This window comes from Phalangium opilio, unplaced genomic scaffold (assembly GCF_054372755.1).
Source record: "Phalangium opilio isolate 3A_F unplaced genomic scaffold, DU_Popi_V2 ptg000113l_1, whole genome shotgun sequence".
Classification (NCBI taxonomy): Eukaryota; Metazoa; Arthropoda; class Arachnida; order Opiliones; family Phalangiidae; genus Phalangium; species Phalangium opilio.
The window spans coordinates 6785515-6802583 of NW_028324209.1; the positions used below are offsets into that span (position 1 = coordinate 6785515).

Sequence of the window (17069 nt, forward strand, 5' to 3'; positions counted from 1 at the left end):
AATAACATTATTTAGCAAAAACGTTAAGCCTGATTCATTGCCAGGTATGCGCAAAGATTATTTTACCATAAGGATTTTTGGCAATAATGGATTGCAGAGTTTCTAGAGGTTCGGACTCTCCTTCGTCGTTGACTGCAGCCACTCTGAAAAGGTACTCCTTTCCAGGTGTCAGACCAGTGACTTCGAACTCGGGTTTGTCCGATTTACCGCAACGAGTCCAGCGACCGGTCTCCTTGTCGAGCTTCTCAATTTCGTAGCCTTGAATGGGTACTCCACCGTCATCCTTGGGCTTTGTCCATTTGAGTTTGCAACCCTCCTTGTGAACGTCGCTGACCTCTAGCGGGGCTTCGGGCTTCGAGGGCTTGCCCAAGACGGTCAAGTCCACGGTAACAGTGTCTTTACCATTGCGATTAGTAGCCGTAATAGTGTAAAGTCCTGTATGCTTCCTCAAAGCTTTGGTAATCGTGAAATCGGAATGATATTCCCTATTCTCAATCTTCCTATGATCATCGTCCGTCACCTTCAACTCGCCAATAGACCAAACTACATCCGGCGGAGGTTCGCCTCTAATATCAACCTCAAATTTGTGAGTACGTCCAGCTTTGATTATCACAGTCTTCAAATTGGTACGATCAATGTACGGTTTCACTGTAATCAAAAGGCGAAAAAAGTTAACATTTAATTCAACTTAGAAACAAATACCTAAAACGTACAGTTTCGGTGTTTGACAACGTGGTTGGCTGTTGGCTCACTAGGCTCACTGACGCCACCAATGTTAACAGCCTTAACCCTGAACTGGCAGACCATGTTCTCTTTCAAGCCAGTGACGGTGCCTTCGCACGCGTCACCCTCGGTCTTTGTCACTTCAGTCCATTCGATACTAAATTTGTCTTTCATCTCAATGATATAATGTTGAATAGGTCTGCCTCCATCAGATTCGGGTTTAGCCCATTTAAGGTCAACCTTGGTGTTGTCGTAATCAGCAATTTCCGGCTTTCCGGGTTTGCCAGGCTCGTCTGTTTAATAAAATTATATTAATTCATAAACCATGGTCAAAAGAAAATGAAACTATACCGTAAGGGTTTTTAGCTAAGATTGGCTTCTCGAGTTCCAGAGGCTCAGATTCTCCTTCCTTATTGATAGCCTTAACCCTGAACTTGTACTTCTTTTTGGGTGTAAGGCCCTCGATTTTGGCGCAAGTCTCCCTAGGTCCAACCTCGCCGCATGGAACCCATCGTCCGGTGTCCATGTCCATCTTTTCGAGTTGGTATCCTTTGAGATCCTGACCACCAGTGTCTTTGGGTGGATTCCATCTGATCTTGGCGTGTTCGGCGTAAACCTCTTCCACTTCCAAAGGACCCATTGGTCTCGTAGGTTTATCTATAATTCGGTCAACATTAACATCACAGGAAGACGTTTGACATATAATATATTAAATATTAACCCAAGATAATGATGTCAGCTTCGTCCTTGCATTCTCCAGAAGTGTTTGTCAACACCAATGCCATCTTTCCGCTGTCAGCTCTCTCAGTGTTCTTGATCGTTATTATGGTAGTTTTGGTGGTACTTTCAATGGTTATCCTACTGCTCGCTTTAATTTCATTTCCGTTAAGAGTCCATTTAACATCTGGCGGAGGTTCGCCGCCGAAGGTAATATCGAACTTAATCACTTGGTTCTTTTTAATGCACATGGATTTGAGTCCATCACCAATTATGTACGGTTTTACAAATCGAGCTTTGACAATAATAGGTTTAGTTGCGTCACTCGGTTCACCGGGACCGGCTTTGTTGACGGCTCGGACGCGGAACTCGTACTGAACACCTTCTTTCAATGGCTTCACTCTACCTTTAAGAGCGTCAGCCGGTAATTCCTAGATTAAACGAGAAGACTGATTGAAAAAATAATTGCTAGGATATTTAAATATGAGATTGACATACCAAGGCTTTCACCCATTCAGATGAGAATTTATCCTTATACTCAATAATGTAGCCTTCAATCGGTGCACCTCCATCGTTTTCTGGTGCAGTCCATTTAAGGTCAACGCGATCTTTGTCCCAGTCGGTGACTTCAACATTACCAGGCTTAGACGGCTCATCTGTTCGACAAATATTCAATCAATTATATATTCGTGGATATTTTGAATTCAAAATTTCAAAGGTACCATAAGGATCTTTGGCGAAAGTGTTCTTTGGTGCTACCAAAGGTTCGGAAACACCCTTTTGATTAACGGCTCGTACGCGAAATTTGTACTCTTTCTTGTGCACCATATCGATACAGTCAAATCTGGTCTCCTCAACTTGGGCTACTTCGACCCATCCACCCCTAACACCGAGATCTTGCCTTTCGACCAAGTAATGCTTGAGTGGCAATCCACCATTGTCCTTCGGTGGTTTCCATGCCAGTTTACAGCGATCCCTGAAAACATCTGTGACCTCAAGAGGACCCTCGGGAGGCGATGGTACATCTGAAGATATATGTTACTCATAAATTCCAGTTTTTCTCAGTAAAATTTCTTAGCGGTGTCTTACCAATCACGTTGGCATTCAAGTTGCATTTGCCTTCTCCTTGGGCATTGCTCAGTGCGATCTCATAGGTTCCTGAGCTAGCCCGAAGGGCTTTCTTGAACGTAAGAATGACCTTATCGGGCTTAACAGCGATGTCGCATTCTTTTGGACCGATTGGTTGACCACCCTTGGACAGTTTTCCAACGACATCAGACTGTTTTGTACCACGAACTATTTATTTCAAAGAAAAACTAGGAATTAGGTAGAGTATCGGATCCTGGTAGTATATTTGCATTTTAGATCAAATACACTGAATATAAGAATGACTATATAACGTACCAATGTAAGGAACTTCGATGATAAAAGGTTTTCCCGAATCTCCAACAAAGTCGAATTTGTCCAGTTTAATTTCAGGAGCTTTTTCGGCTTCGTTAACTTGGAATCTGCAAGAACAGGTGATGTCTTTGCTTTCTATGTGATATTCGCCACTGTCTTCCATCTCGGCTGAGTTGAAAGTCAGTTGATGCAAACCGTTATCGAAACTCTTGACGTGAACCCTAGCGTCAATTTTGACAGGCTGTCCATCCTTAAACCAAAGAATGGGAGCTTTCGTATCTAAAAGCTCAACCTCCAGCACGACCTTCTCTCTTTCAAGGCACGTGGTATCCTTCAGCTTTTTGACAAATTTGTTGGCGGCTAATAAAAAAAAGAGTTTAATCACATGTCTACATTGTTTAGGCAAATTAAGAAAAAATATACTCACGCTCAACGATAAGTTCTCCGGTACTTGTTTCAGCGTTAGTTTTAACCGTATACTGACCCTCGTCAGTAACTTTGGCATTCTTGATAATCAAGCGACGCTTTCGGCCCTCTGCGACAATTTCCGTCCTGTAACAAATGAATAACATTTTGAGTAACTTCCTGAAACATGGAAAATAGGACGTACCTTTTGTCACCCTTGATTTCTTTCTCTCCTTTGAACCATACAACCTTGGCTTCCCATTCGTCAACCTCACATTCAAAGGTGGCTGTTTCTTTTTCTAAAATCTTCATACTCTTCAATGGTTTGTTGAAAGTGAATTTTTGTTCTGAATGAAATTAAATGAAATTAGTTCTTCGAAAAATTTCAATGGTAAAGCTTGGTTGAATTTACCCGTAATTGTCAATTTTGTGCTTGTCTTTTCCTCTGGACTAATCTTGCAGGTGTAGTCATCGGAGTCATCGGCCGTACAATCTAAGATCTTCAAAATCTTACGGCCAAGAGGATCGGCCTCAATGATGAACCTATCACTGGACTAAAATAAACATACCAATTTATTTTTCAAAAATTTTAATGAGTCCATGCATGAAAGCCACTATATAATTCTTCTGGATTCATGAACTTACCTCAATTTGCTTGCTTCCCTTGTACCATTTAACAGGCGCTTTGTAATGGTTAACTTGGCACTCCAGCACCGCTTCTTTCCCAAGATATTGAGCGCTATTTTTCGGAAGTTTCTTGGTGAATTTGTAAACTGGATCAGGATCTAATTTGCATGGAAATAATACAATTAACTTAAATGCTTGTTTTGTTATTTATTTTATCATACATACCATCGACTTCTAACGGTGCCATGGATTGCGTATCCAAACATTGAACAATATATCTGGCTGTGTCATCAGCTACTGGGTTCATGATCTCTAGAACGTGCAAATCACCGGTGCTGCTCATGTGATATTTCTTGCCCAAGAAAAGTTCTTGCTTATTTTTAAACCATTTGGCTTTGATTCCGGTCTTTGAGAAAACAGCTTCGAAACGAACTTTCTTGTCCTTTCCTTCCTTGGCTTTTTGAGGTACCAATGGTTTGACAAACATATCTGGTTTCTATTTAGAAATCGGGCAAACAACTTTAGAATTTTTTTCCTTACGAAAACCATAAATTAATTCGAATAAGATGGTTTTAGTTAAAAAGCGAATTTAGTACAAATTATCATCAAAAAGTTGGCCAAAAAATAAAATCTTTTCGTATAAAAATGAAAAATAAATTAAACCAGATTAATCAATGTTAAATAAGGGTTATTAAGGATATCGGTCAATATTTGGAGTTACAAAAGTCGTGGCTTATTTAAAATTACGTGGAAGGTTCCATAGTGAACCTTTTTGTGACAAAAACACACAGCACATTACTTCATCAAACATTAAGCCGAAACAAAGCTCTTTCTTATTTTTGGTTTCTTTTTTTTAGGTTTTTCAATTAGAGCGAAAATCGAACCACATTTTCGGGGATGGCGTCTTTATGTATTTTAAGCGTGTTCCAAACCGAGAGTGCCTGCCAGACATATATCATGTAAAATGTAATGATATCAAAGCTTAACACGCCGCATTGGAAAACTGCGTGGAGGTCGAAAATGAAACGAGACTGAATGGAATGGATAGGACTGTGGTAGCGTGATAGAGCCGATTGATCAGGAAACAGAGCGTTGCGGCCAGCGGTTCAAACAGTGGCATATTTCTAAGCGAGTCGTTTGCTATATAAAAATAACGCGTGCGCTGCATTGATAATCTCTGTTTTTAACTTTCAAAGGATAGCGTATAGCGCAGAACAGAAATGATCAGAAACAGATTTCTCTGCCATAAGAAAAGCCTTATCGAGTCTCTCAATGAAGTCGAACAATACAATAACTACTTCATTGAGAGACAACTAAACGGGTTGGCAGCGCAAAAAAATTGAAGCCATGGGCGTTCAAAACTTTCGGAAGAAAAGGGAAGCGAATATAGACTGATAGAATAGCTGCGCGGAGCCAGGGAGGATTTTGCTTTTTTGTAAAGAATGTATAGTTCGCGTCCTCCAACCTCATTTTCCCGGCTGACTCTCTGAAGGGTAGGCCAATCTGGGATTAGCTCAGCTAAGGACTGACGGCGACTTCCGGAACCGGAACCTCGACGCTCTCCGTTCTACAACACAACACATTATAGGGACAAATGCTCAGACGGACAATACGTGACATTTTATGAATAGGCCTAACCCCTTTACAAAAATTTACAAAATATTTAAAAATATTTAAAAAGTAAAAAAAAATTGTAACAAAAATATTTAGACTGCTGTCGATTTACAAAAATTATGAATAAAAATATGTGCTCAAAATAAAAAAATAACGTTTAACATAGAAAGATACAACGAATAGAACGGGGGGACAGGAAACATTAAGGGAATGTTGTTCACAGTTAGAAGACCATATAACGACTTTCATAAGCGTACAGGGTCTTCCAAATTTAATGAGACCAAAAAAAAAAGATAAATAAAGTTGGAGTTCTCCCCTTAACTTTCATCTAGACATGATAAAACCTAAAGAATGGTAAGACGAAATTGTTTAAATAGAATTATAGATATAACTGATCATTTGATGATTTCTCGATCAGGAGGAATAAATACATATTCAATTGCTACTCTAAAATATCAAATATTGAACACCCTGTAAGCTATATTGAATTCTGTAGGACTAAAATCAACAGTCTGAATACGAATGGTAGAGGATCAATTGATTATTATCTCTAGTTTCTCTACTGGAGTTTTTTCATGTCAAACTTAACAACATTTAGCGAACTACTTTAGAGTATGTTGCTTTTCGTGTAAACTCCTCGTCCATTCGTAAACCGTCGTATCCCTGAACCGATAAAGCTCCGTGTACAATACGACTAAGCACGAGGATGGTGTGAACACATATAGGGTTAAGACATAGACTGTGACGACGTTTCGGGACAGACAACTCTATTTGGTCGAACCTCGTCTCTGGGGACCTTCTGAAGAACGGGCCAATCGGGAATAACTTCAGCCAATGACAATCGACGAATACCAAGAAAAGAGATCTCATCGTCGTCCTGAACACTCATTAATCGTTTTGGCTCTTCCTGAATTTACCCGTTATAAACGTTTACAAATTTCACAATGTTTTCTTTTTCGTTTCGATCGGTCACAAACAAGAAATATCTCAAAACATTATAACATTGCGTGTTTTGTATTGCTGAACTGATGAGTAAATTGCGTTTGCGCATTTTCAATTTTAGTCGCAAAGGGGATTGGGGCAAGGATGAAGGTATGGATACAAATAAAGGTGGGCATAATGACTTCACAAGAAACCGATAAAAAATCCAACAGCTTCAAAAATTAGGTAACAACCTAACTTAATCCTTCGACCAATTACTTGCCCTAAATGTTGGCGTCATGTGAAGTTCAATTCTTCCAACTTAATTCCTATCCACCCCTTTTATCCACTGGGGGAGTGTTATGTGTAATTTTAGGCTGCCTGATAACGGCCATGATTTTAGAATTTTTAGTTAAAAACTAAATCCCTTAACGCGGTAACTCGAACACAAACACGTAGGACAATCTCAAATCGTGGTCAATTTGAGACTTGTTACTGAGACACGAGACACATTTCTCCAGTGTGAGAAATCACTGTCACACAAAATGAAAATAGTAAAATAAAACCAGAAAATATTTCTATCAAATTACACAGAGTTACGTGATTTTTAATTTTCGAAGTGAGTTTTGGTGTTTAATTTTAAACTCGCAATTAAATCCTTTTTGTATTAGAAGATGTAGCCAACATAACGTTAATCAAAATTGGAATGAAAACGGGGAGTTTCGTGTCTATTAGAGTCAATTTGTGTAGTATTACCGTCCAATAAGTGTATTACGAGAAATAACGGTCTTTCTCTTTAGTAATTTTAGGGTTAAATAAATGAAACGTCCATCCAACAGGACAAAAACTTTACCTTGCCCCCTTTCAGGGAAGGTTTGCGATCCTCTTCCGTTTTCTTCAGATTGATGTCTAAGTTTTCCTCCTTCTTCTTCCACTTAGCGTATTGTCTATTCGGAAAAAATTCAATTACACGCTCGTTATATATTAATACAGTTTCCATTAGCCTAAATATTAATGTTAATTGTTTAAGGTAAATTAAATACTAATACGTACTTGTGCTTAAGCATAGTTCGGAAATCCATTTCACCCTCACCTGTTACATAGAAATTTTACTCACTCTAATAATACCTAAATATTACATTTCTGTTAACTTACCACTGACGAAAATAGTAACAGTAACGCTATCTTCTCCGTGCTTGTTTTGCGCCGTAACCTTGTATTTGCCCTCATCGGCCGATTTGGCCTTTTTGAAGCACAAAGATACTTCGTTGGTATCGCCGTCGGTAACGATATTATAACGACCACCATCGTAAATCTCAGTACCACCTTTGAAGAAGCGAACTTCCGGTACAGGGTTACCCTCAATACCAACTGTAATGTAACCGGTAGCGCCCTCGGTAGCACTGATATTTTCTTGGTAGTCCACAATGGCTGGTGGTCCTTCGGTATCTTCCGGAATGGGACGCAACGGCGTCGAAGGTTTGCTAGCCTTTTCTATCTCAGATACGCTGGAACGTCGAATGTCAACGCTGGACTTTCGCCTTCTACCGACCTCAACCATTTCACCAGGTCGAAGCAATTTCTTGGCACCGGTGGCATCGTCGATGGCCATGCCTTTCTGTTAATGCAAATAAACCTTCAAACTTGTAACAAATTCACTATAACATTAAGTCACAACCGGCGAAAAAGTAAAAGCATTGTTGTAACAAACATTACAATTGAATTAATACGAACCTCATCAGCAACAATAATTGATGGTCTCCTTGACAAATTGGGAGTTCCAGCGTCCAGAAGAGAACCCCTCCGAGATCCAACCGAATCTACAGAGTCCTTTCGAGCACCGGGTTCCGGTGTTGGCTCTTTGACGATTGGAACAGCTGGGACGGCAGGCGCGCCCTTTTTCTTGGGTTCCTCTACCTGAATCTTCGGGACTTCTTGTTTTTTGGCTGCTGGTGCATCTTTAGGGGCTTCGGTTGGTTTAGCCTCTTCCTTCTTTGCCGTCTTCTCTTCGGCTTCCTTCTTCTTTTTGGCCTCTTGTTCCGGTGTAGGTTTTAACATGTCCTTCATGGACTTCATATCGTTCGTCTTACCAACTAAAAAGGCGATCAAGATTACGTGTAAACTTAATATCATAGTCAATGCCATTCAATTGAAATAGATGGAAAGCGGTAAACGTATAATGAAAGTGTTTACCATTTACTGTGAGCTTGGCAGATGTCTCTTCTTCGCCATACTCATTGATAACGCGACAAGTATAGGTTCCCATGTGCGTCGAAGTGACTGAAGAAATGGTAAGCTTAGCGAAGCGACCATCGAAAAAGGTCTGGATTTCTTTAGTTTCCTTGATCTCCCGTTTCGCTCTAAATTTAGGATTTAATAGTTTTAAAATTTCTTCTTAATATCCAATATTCTCATTAAAACTAGTTTTCTTTCTATCGTGTACTTACTTCATCCACATAATTGTCGTCTTTGTTGTGGATTCAATTTCACAAATGAATTCGCAAGTGCTTCCTTGGTCAACGGTCTTTGCCGTGAGTTTCGATTTGATTTGCGGTTTCGAGCCAGCGGGTTTTCTGAGGAGGGAAAAAACAATAACTTTGTATAGTTGCATTTACACCCTTTTGAAATTCTACTCAAACATCACACAAAATGATCAAAACTTACGCTGGTTCTTTCGGTTTTTCGGCTTCCTTTGGTTTTTCCGGTTCCTTAGCTTTAGCCTTTTCTGGTTCCTTAGCCTTGGGTTCTTCCTTTGGTTTTTCTGGTTCTTTCTTCTTTTCCGGTTCCTTCTTTTCTGGCTCTTTCTTCTTTTCCGGCTCCTTCTTTTCTGGCTCTTTTTTCTTTTCCGGTTCCTTCTTCTTTTCTGGCTCCTTTTTCTCTGGTTCTTCTTCTACCTCGACTTGAATGGGAGTAGACGTAACCTCCCCCTTCTCGTTCTTGGCGATGAGCTTGTAGGAACCCTTGTCAACACCAGCGGGCTTTTCGATTTCGAGAGCCACAGCGTACTCGCCCTTGGAGACCTCGCGCACGTGAACAACGTGACGAGAATCCTGCTTGACAACATTCGTTTCTTTGTACCATAAGCATTCGGGCTTGGCATTTGACTGAACGTAGCATTCGATGACGATCTTCTCGTGCCTTTCGCGTCTGACAATTCTTGGTCTTTCTTTGATTACAGGAGCCACTGTCAAAAATTATGGATCAGTAAATATAATTTCTTATCAACAGAGGCTTTGAGTCAAGTCCTAAATTTCTTACATTCAATGTTCAATGTCAAATTGGCGTTGCTTTCGCCTGCAGAATTCTTCACATTGCATTTGTAAATTCCGGCGTCAGTTAATTCAGGGTCCTTGAGTTCTAGTCTAATTATGTAGACATCTTTTTCTTCCTTAACGGTCTGCTTAATCCTGGTGGTCTCTTTAACGACCGTGTTTTCCCTGTACCAAACGATGGTTGGCTTGGGCTTGGCCCTAACCTTGCACTCCATAATGATCCTTTTACCACCGTCTTCGGGAATAATTTTTGGCTTCTCCACAAACGTGGGAGCATTGCCTTCAGGCGCCTTCTCGCCTAAGAACGTAAATTGTTTTAACGGACCCTTTCTCCTAAGTAAAAAATGTAAATGCAATTATACCTTCAATGTTCAAGTTGAGATTGGCGTTAATTTCGCCTTCCTCATTCTTAATGTTGCATTTATATGTTCCACCATCCTCTTTGGACGCGTCTCTGATTTCCAAAGTGATGGTGTACTCTTCTTCACTGGTTTCGGTAACCTTGATTTTGATTCGTGTGGTTTCCTTGACGATTGTCGTTCCTCGGTACCACGTCACGGTAGGCTTGGTGTCGGATTTGACCTTGCACTCCATGACGATCAGCGCCCCGCCTTCCTTTGGAATGATCTTTGGCTTTGTAATAAAAGACGGAGGATCTCCACCCCCTTGAGAATCGCCTCCTTGAAAGTTCAGTGCAATATTCGCGTTGCTCTCTCCCAAAGCATTCACGGCGTTGCATCTGTAATTGCCACCGTCTTCGGTGGTTGGGTCCTGGGATAGTGTACGAAAAGGTCTTGTTAAACTTGTTCAAAATTATGTTCGTTAATAATTTTAAACATACCCTAATTTCCAAAGCGAGTAGATATGTTTCCTTGGCAGTTTCCTTTTTCATGGCCTTCAATCTGTCTCCGTCTTTAAGTTGCTTGGTACCATGAAACCAAGTAATTTCTGGAAAGGGATGCGCCTCCAAGATACACTCCAGAACAAGAGCGTCTTCCTCTTGCCTGATTGTGGGCTTCTTGGGAAACCTTGGAGCTTTTCCTTCGGGAACTCTGTGGTAACGGAAGTATATATTTAATACTATTACCACTGAAACGTTTTTGACTGAAATTGTTTTAGTTCTTACTTTGGTTTTCCCGTATTCCCTAGGAATGTGTAAAATAATCAAATTAGTACAATTGTCCACGTGGTTTCGTTTAAGAGATCAATTACCTTCAAAATTAAGACTAATGTTGGCGAAAGCTTCTCCATTCGCGTTCTTCGCCACGGCTTTGTATTCTCCGCCATCAGCGGCTCCAACTTTCTCTATCTCTAGCGATACAATATGATTGTGCTTGTCAGATGTGAGGTTGTACTTGAAACGACCTCCATTTTTGACTAAAGTTCCCTTGTGGAACCTGACGTTTCGAGTAAAATGAAATTAACAATCAATTGTACGTAATAAACGGTGACCACAATGGGCATTACCATTCGATGGTGGGTTTCGGATCAGCCACAAGGCGGCATTCGAAAATGATTTTGTTGCAATCGTCCGATTGTCGAATGATCGGTTTCTCTGTAAATATCGGTTTTGCTCCGTCGGCCGATACATCAGTGTCGTCACCTATAACAAAATCAAGCCATTAGCCTGCATTCATTTGATACCACATTAGACGCATTTCAAAGAGGACTTGGAATATTCCGGAACACTTTAATAGGCAATCGGAAACTCAAAATAATAATCCGTTCAAGGTTCACGACTGTACAAAGACCAGGTTGAAAAATGATTTACTTCTTAATGAAGAATTAACACATATCATAATTCAAGTAGGTGTATTTCATGATCGAGTTCGTACATTATTAAGCAATATTTATTTTAATTTTTATTATTTCTTCAAGTTCAATTAGATTCGTACTCTTTCTTAGTTTATCTTTAAACCAAACTTACTGTCGAAATTTAAACTAATGGTAGCGTTGCTTTCCCCTAATTCGTTTTTGGCCGTTACTTTATATTTTCCCGCGTCTTCGGCAGACACATCTTTGATTTCCAACACCGAATGATAGGAATTCCCATCTTTATCCGCCGTTACCTAAACATAAAAAACAAGTTACTTTAGTAAAAGTTTGTCGCTTCGACTTGTACAAGTTGGAAAATCTTTCGTGTCTGAAATAAACTTTGTTTATATCAAGGAGATAAAAAATTGGTTTCGGGTCTTTCAAGTGCAAAGATGATGTAGAATACGTGTTTAAATCTTTAAAATGGTTTACGTTATAAGCCAGCTAAATGGTATATTCCGTAAAACACCCAGGCTAATGGAAGATATGCCTCAATATCCATTTTTAGCTTCACCCCTCTTTTTTCTATTTTTACATGAATTTCGCCTTCTTGTGTAAGAGTTCCAGTAAATAATCATTCGCCATGGATGATAGTACTTCAAGTTGAACTGACCTTAAACCTGCCTTTTGCTTCTACTAAGGTATTGTCGTGGAACCAGCAGATAACCGGAGTAGGATCAGCCAATATCCGACATTCGAATAGAAGCCTTCTTCCGTCATCTTCCTGTCGGATTGACGGTTTCTTCGCGAATGTCGGTGCTATACCATCGATTTGCCTGCAAAAGAAGATCAACTTTATCAGTATCGCATTTAAAACTATGGATTAAACAATAAACAACTGCTAAGTTAAAACGTAACATGTAAACAACAAAGTTTCCATGAGAATTTCAAAATTGTATGTAAATCCCGAAAAATATTCAAGAATATCGCGGCAACAATCTCAGAAAAGTATCGAAAAATACATTTATTTATTATTATTTTAGACACATTTTCAATTGTGTAATAAATTAATTAATTATCATAATTATTCAAATCACTTTTTAAGTTTGAAGGAAATAAAGTGTTATCTATACTAAATTATTGTAATTTAGGAGTCCTTGATTAAATTTTATTGTTAATGTATTATTTAGTCGCGGTTGCACGATTTCATCCTTTGGCTTTAACCTCTTTCGTAAAATTGCTTTAAATATTTTCAATTACTCTATTCGGTTTGGTCACGAATGTTTCCTTTTTATAACTAGGAACTGAATTTAAAGAATTTCTAGTTTATTTGGCTAAAAGTTTATTTTCGAAATTTACGATGTCTGCCCTCTTGTCTACCAGATGTGGCAAGGCAGCGCCAGGCTTCCAATTTAAATATCTAAAGTGCTCCACGGCCATCTGCTAGCCTCGTAAATATACTTCGATAATTTTACTCTGAATTACCATTTTATTTTATTATTTTTTCTTTCATGATTGTATATATTTTCGAACTGTAATAGGGCTAGGTCAGTAATTAAAATAACCGATGCACCTGCCTATGAACATGTTTAATTGATTTTTCCACGATAAGTGCGTAAATTAATATGATATTTGTTCTCACGTCATCGAAAAAAATGCTGGAGAAATCTTTTAAATTTTGTTTAAAGTCATAAATTCGTTAAAAAATTGTGAAAAAAAATCTGTATGGTACTATTACACTAACATCATAAGTTTATAAGATATATTCCATAAGTATAACACTTTCTATGCTTCGTAATGCTAAAGACTTAACTAAGAGCTAGTTCGAGAACGACAAGGGAGAATTGACTGCACGCGGTTTGGAAGTCCATCTTCCTATCTGTGCTAAGCCTTTGACAGCGCTTCACCAGGCGTCACTTTACGAGAATCTATGACCTACGTCACTTCATGACAAACTCCAGTTTATAACCAGTAACAAACTTATGGAACATATCTTATGAACTAATATGATGTCATATATATTTTTGAAACCCTCGTCCAAGAAGCTTGCTTAAAGGTGATTTATATCTATAATTTAATTTAGATTAGTTCGACTTTGTTTAAATAATTGGTTATTTTTAGAGAGTAAAGGAACCGCTTATAGTTAACTTGATGAGAGAATAGCCATAAAAAATATATTTAACGACTTGTTTTTAAAATAACTTTTTGTTTGCTTTTTTAATCAAAACGGATCAGTAAAAGTATTTGGCAGTGCGACCAGGCTTTGTATTGTTTTAACAAAGCATTTTAAAACTAGGGTTTTGTTTAGATTCTTTCTACGTCGATATAAACGCTAATTCGAGAGAGACGACGCGTAGATCACGCGCACCGCATCATCGTTGTTTTCTTAAGCAACAGCCGTCTTTCATCGAGGATCAGCTTCTGCTTCTACACCAAGGAAAGATTGTACTTTAATCACAGTCAAATCATTTTATGGCCATCTTTTCTATATACTAAAGCAGAATTTAGGTTAACAACAGATGCTGAACGACGTTGAAAACTCATCATTCCACCCTGATTTCACTTGCCAAAAATGAACCTATAAAGATTTAACCTTTGTGTATGCTTATAAAGATGCACCCAAGATGACGAAAAGCCATTTTTTTAAATATTAGTTAATTAATGCAGACATGATTATTTCACTGGGGAATTTAAAAAAATTGTTCGATTTCAAAACTGAATGATTGAAGTGAAGTTCAAGAATTGCAGCGAAAAAAAACGTGGCATCCACATCCGTCACCAGTATATGCGGCGAGTGAGGTTTTTAGGGATCTTTAGTCACTAAACAGCAACCACCCACTACTCTGCCAAGCATACTGTCATCACTAGTTCAATTTCTCATCTCACCGAACCGACCTTGCCCAAAAATTTTAAACAAAGTCACTCCTATGAATCTCTACGATTTTACGAATCCAAGTTGTCGTTGAGCTACATATCCTTTTTTTCTTGTACATTTGCAATTGAGAACGCTGGAACAAATTTCCTTCATAGCTCTACCATAACCCTACAATGCACAAGTATGACCTACTGGATGCACTTATGGTATGCGAAACCAATGTACATAAGATGGTTGAGTCATATTCTTTTTAAAGTTGCTCCTTAAAATCGAAACAGAATAGGGACATGGTCTATGAGTTCCTTCATTGACTCAGATGTGTAAAGATCATAGTAGGCCATGGTTTCTGTTTGTGGCAAATAAGCCGCAAGGAGACGCCATCTACCCTACCTTTTACAAGGGATGGTTGCTCGTACAAAATATGCTTTCGACCAGTACTTTTGAAAAGTATCAAGTACTTACGGTTTGATCAATACAAGATAAGGTACCTAAATCCTGCATTAAAATATACCTTGATATCTGTAACCTGTCTAAACTTGATTCTGAGTCAAAAAGGTTCGGATTTCGAAGAATTTTCATCCTAGTGCCCTATAAACATTGGTGGTTAAATTTCCAAGAACAAGGGAGAAAAAATTTATTTTGTCTCGGTATGTCTAACTTTTCAAACAGTCGGTGTCACGGACTAGTATTTTGGGGTATTGGTACGGACTCTCGGTCTCGGCTAATTAGCGTGCGCCACCGACATTTATATTTAAATTCTACCCGTTTCCGAATTTTTTAGTTTTTGGCAACCACAGATGGGGGAGAAAGAAATGAAAAAAATCTTCCCAAAGGCATTTTTGGCGGCCTTTTCTTCGAGATATTGTAGGTTGCGGCGCTTAAAGTTGAAGGCATTGGCGTTGTAAAAAGAAGGAAGAACTTTGGCTATTTATAATCCGTCGTCGTAGCGCGTACGCGACTGAAGAAGTTTCTAAGTAGAGGGAGAGACATCATTCCAGCTACTTCTGAAGTTTCCAGTCAAAGTGTCACAGGAATTAAAATAAAATGGAAGCAACTAGGGCGTATAGAAACAGTAACCTTCGAAGGAATTACACCGTGTCTCCTTCGTTTTAACGCTCATATAATCAAGTTACAGGTAGTTTCTACTTTTAATTCGCCGCGAAAGGACTAAACCCCAATCTGAACAAACCCTACTACCTTTAAATTACCAAATTTATATTAAATATTTAGAGTACTTGGGAAGCTACTCAATTTACAATTAACCTTTGGTAACTCGTACTTGGTTTTGAATCGCTTTACCTAAGCAAAGGAAACGGTTAATAACGAAATTCCTTACGAAATTGACAGTCCAGGACCGAGCTTAGTTCCAGCTTTAAGAATTGTTGGCAGACACGCGTTCCTTAAAGGTATCAGATGACCGATTATAACCATGGATATAACCGCGAAACATTGAAAATGTCTTCTGAATTTGGCTCATTTCCAGAAACCACAATATGGATTGAAATTTGAAAGCTCAACTCCGCCCTTAGACCCCCAAAGAGAGCATCGCCCCTATCTAAAACATTTGAAAAATCGAGTTTAAGGTCTGCGCCAACGCTAAAAGTTCCTAAACCCAAAGATGAAAAATTATTTAGTTAAATGGTGCTAAGTTTATTGCGCCTGCACTGCAACATTTGAAAGACAGACCGGTGGAAATAGAAATGCTTTTCTTAAGAAATGGCCTCGGCATTGAGCCCATGATGGTAAACTCTGTGGGTTTTCTGGAAATCAAGTGAATCATTTCGATAGTAGTTTGTGGACCTTGGAGAAATTAAATTTGGGCATTCGAAATTTTACTACACTTTCTTCGGTGGGTCCTTGATATTGACAAAATCTCTCTGAGTTTTTGTTGTAATTTAATCTTAAGCCACAGGATAAGAAAATAGCCTTGCTCTAATAAGTATTGCGCACTGTCTAAGAATGCCCATTAAGGATTATTTTTAAAGGTTCCCATAAATAGAGATGTATACAGTTGGAATTGGTTTTCTTATTGTAGACGTACATTAAGTGGTTACTACAATGTCTGACATGACGTAACTCGTCTTAACCGGTTTCAGAGCTTCAAGAGGGTGGAAGACACAATCTAGATGAACTGTCAGCTCTTTCAACGATAGAGATTGACACCAGAAACGGTTGGTGTCTCATGTTGGAGGCTGCCTGTAAGAACGGCGCGCCAACCAGAAAATCTTTCCTGGCTTCATGAACCGTCTTCTGTAGCTTAAGCATCACCTTTTTAAGTATCTCGGTTGAAAAGACGAAGAAAATATCGTCAGCCAGCCTCCTCTTGAGCGTCTTCTCTAACTCTACCAAAAGAGCTCGTATAACTCTCGGTTAAAATGGCTACGTTTCAAAAAATACTTTTTTTCACTTTTCTCTCTCTTTCAGCAAACATAAAACATTCGAAACTTTTAGACGGACAAAAGTTATTTTCGCTCTTAACTGGTGATAGGTGGGGCTAGGAACGCGGCCCCGCTATCATTTTTAGACCAAAAATGTTTAAAAATAGACCTTTGGCTCCAAGATCAGCCACTGTTTGCTGAGTCAATCTTAATCCACTAGACCAACAGGCGATTCAATGACTCATTATTTGGCTGACAATAGTGGGATGGCTTTACGCCCGTGATAGAGTCGAGAACAGAGCCCGTGACATTGATTGGGTTACCCCAATGTGTATCCTATTGGGGACCTATTTCATGGGACTTGCAGGAAGTTCGGGGTTT

The 17069-nt window shown here is 39.1% G+C and overlaps 1 protein-coding gene across 5 annotated transcripts in view; it reads right to left on the reverse strand.

The window, feature by feature from the left end:
* Positions 1 to 17069, reverse strand: part of bt (projectin protein bent) — a 55808-nt gene that overhangs the window by 23112 nt on the left and 15627 nt on the right. For 3 of the 5 annotated variants that reach the window (XR_016374780.1, XR_016374783.1, XM_089852685.1), the window contains 30 exons: positions 12109 to 12271; positions 11608 to 11749; positions 11148 to 11283; positions 10893 to 11077; positions 10807 to 10825; positions 10522 to 10732; positions 10043 to 10451; positions 9667 to 9978; positions 9073 to 9592; positions 8856 to 8981; positions 8602 to 8768; positions 8143 to 8501; positions 7564 to 8026; positions 7462 to 7501; positions 7262 to 7355; positions 6269 to 6394; positions 5339 to 5440; positions 4099 to 4369; positions 3892 to 4031; positions 3659 to 3800; positions 3452 to 3593; positions 3269 to 3393; positions 2845 to 3201; positions 2530 to 2736; positions 2163 to 2465; positions 1939 to 2096; positions 1445 to 1871; positions 1075 to 1380; positions 714 to 1016; positions 67 to 648 (listed from right to left, as the gene is read on the reverse strand). Coding sequence is in view for 1 of the 5 variants with exons in the window: in XM_089852685.1 (XP_089708811.1) it covers positions 67 to 648; positions 714 to 1016; positions 1075 to 1380; positions 1445 to 1871; positions 1939 to 2096; positions 2163 to 2465; positions 2530 to 2736; positions 2845 to 3201; positions 3269 to 3393; positions 3452 to 3593; positions 3659 to 3800; positions 3892 to 4031; positions 4099 to 4369; positions 5339 to 5440; positions 6269 to 6394; positions 7262 to 7355; positions 7462 to 7501; positions 7564 to 8026; positions 8143 to 8501; positions 8602 to 8768; positions 8856 to 8981; positions 9073 to 9592; positions 9667 to 9978; positions 10043 to 10451; positions 10522 to 10732; positions 10807 to 10825; positions 10893 to 11077; positions 11148 to 11283; positions 11608 to 11749; positions 12109 to 12271 (7037 nt within the window). In the remaining 4 variants the exon portion in view is untranslated. The remainder of the gene's footprint in view (positions 1 to 66; positions 649 to 713; positions 1017 to 1074; positions 1381 to 1444; positions 1872 to 1938; positions 2097 to 2162; positions 2466 to 2529; positions 2737 to 2844; positions 3202 to 3268; positions 3394 to 3451; positions 3594 to 3658; positions 3801 to 3891; positions 4032 to 4098; positions 4370 to 5338; positions 5441 to 6268; positions 6395 to 7261; positions 7356 to 7461; positions 7502 to 7563; positions 8027 to 8142; positions 8502 to 8601; positions 8769 to 8855; positions 8982 to 9072; positions 9593 to 9666; positions 9979 to 10042; positions 10452 to 10521; positions 10733 to 10806; positions 10826 to 10892; positions 11078 to 11147; positions 11284 to 11607; positions 11750 to 12108; positions 12272 to 17069) is intronic. The other 2 variants (XR_016374781.1, XR_016374782.1) reach the window with 2 other exon arrangements.